This window comes from Echinops telfairi, unplaced genomic scaffold (assembly GCF_000313985.2).
Source record: "Echinops telfairi isolate 266 unplaced genomic scaffold, ASM31398v2 ScPeMD7_7473;HRSCAF=8511, whole genome shotgun sequence".
Taxonomy (NCBI): Eukaryota; Metazoa; Chordata; class Mammalia; order Afrosoricida; family Tenrecidae; genus Echinops; species Echinops telfairi.
In genome coordinates, this window is record NW_022111377.1 from 8,396,313 (window position 1) to 8,397,952 (window position 1,640).

The following is a 1,640-nucleotide window of genomic DNA, read 5'->3' on the forward strand; positions in this document are numbered from 1 at the left end:
AAAAAGATTGGTCAATCTTTTGAGGATGTGGAGGTGGAAAAACACCAAAATGGGGTTTGAATTTTATTTTTGAACTTAGAGCTCTAAGTTGAGGCAATCTGGGTTTTCTCTTTCTTTGGGTAACACAGATAAATGATGACAAAGATTTCAGAATTCTTTGTCTGCCGGTGCAATCTACAAAGTGCCAGACACACATGATCTATAATAATTAATCTGTTTGGGTAATTTAAGGGTACTGCTTATGTAGCCCTCTCCTCTTCCAACCCTGTGCATTATCTGTTTTTGTTTTGTTTTGTTTTGTTTTCTTTTCTTTTCTTTTTTTGCATTATCTGTTTTATAGGCAACATCTGCCAACACGGAATACTGAAATGGAAGATATTCCAATGACGGGGGGGCACTAGCAACAGAGAGGAAATTACAGAAGACAACTAGTGCAACTTGTGAGGCTCAAGGAGGAAAACCCCAAGCCCAGCAAGTCTGAAACATAGGAGCCCACTCTGCTTCACCAAAGAGAACACCAATCTGTCTCCAGAAGTGAGGTATCAGAAAAAGTCCACCTGAGTAATACAGCTTCTCTGGCATTACTCGACCGACTGTGGTACTCAGCCGATGCTCCTCAGCTGTAGGAGGGACACCTGTTCTCCAGCATGGAAGAATTCTCCAGCTAGGATGGAATCTAGCTGACTGCCAAGCCATTCCGCAGGTGTACGGACCAGGTTCCCAAAGTCAGAGCTGTTGGAACCTCCCAGAGTGTTTATTCTCTCATCACATTGATTCAGGACAGTTTATCAGCCTCTCTTTTCCATTTAACATCCTGACTTGTAGTGTAACAAATACACGTGTGCCTGAAGCTCTAAGTTCATTCAAAGGTGTGGCGATGTCCAAGAGATGACACCCACATTTCTGCTCCTAAAAGCTCTACCTCCAGCGAGGTGCTCTACAGTTTAAGGAAAGGGAGTCCTCACCTGGTGGAAGAGTGCTGCCCGATGGATCTTCTTGACTTCAGGACTCGGAAAAATGACAGCTGCCCTCAGTGACACTGTCCATACATGCCCACTGATATTTATACTTTTTGCCCACGGTATTTTCATACTATCTATGATTTGTGTTTTGAAATTGTACCTTGTATAAATAAAATAAAGTTTCTATTTTCCAAACAAAATACATACATATGGACTCGACGAACCGTTGAAGGAGCAATGTAGCACAAAGAACAATAGAGAAAGACAGCGTGGGAATGCATCCTTCCAAAGGATAGAGCTCCACTCTTCTTTCTAAAGGAGAGGGGAAACCTTGCCAAAAGATGAATCAGAGTACAGGTTTGGCGAGTTTCTGATAGAATTTTCATGTGGGAAACCATGTAAAAAGCAACATGGTCTACTCTAGACAACGGCAAGTTATGGTACCGCACCCTGGAGTTATTGATGGGGCGTTACTAGCACACAACGGGTCTCTTGCATTTTCCTGCCTGGCTCTCTTCTGATTCTGTATTTCTTTCTTTATGCCATTTTAAAAATAACATGTTGGGCCTAATCACACCTCCTGATCTTTTACATGAGAAAAGTGAGGTGTGGAGAAAGTGATTGCCCAAGCCGCAGGTGTCCTCACACTATGGCCCACGGACCACACGCGGCCCGCCG

At 43.4% G+C, this 1,640-nt stretch overlaps 1 protein-coding gene across 1 annotated transcript in view; it reads left to right on the forward strand.

Annotated features, from left to right (window-relative positions):
* Positions 1-1,074, forward strand: part of IL15RA (interleukin 15 receptor subunit alpha) — a 51,873-nt gene extending 50,799 nt beyond the window's left edge. Inside the window, exon 7 of the mRNA XM_045285587.1 lies at positions 341-1,074. Within this exon, the coding sequence (XP_045141522.1) occupies positions 341-401 (61 nt within the window). The 3' untranslated portion in view covers positions 402-1,074. The remainder of the gene's footprint in view (positions 1-340) is intronic.
* The last annotated feature ends 566 nt before the right edge of the window (positions 1,075-1,640 follow it).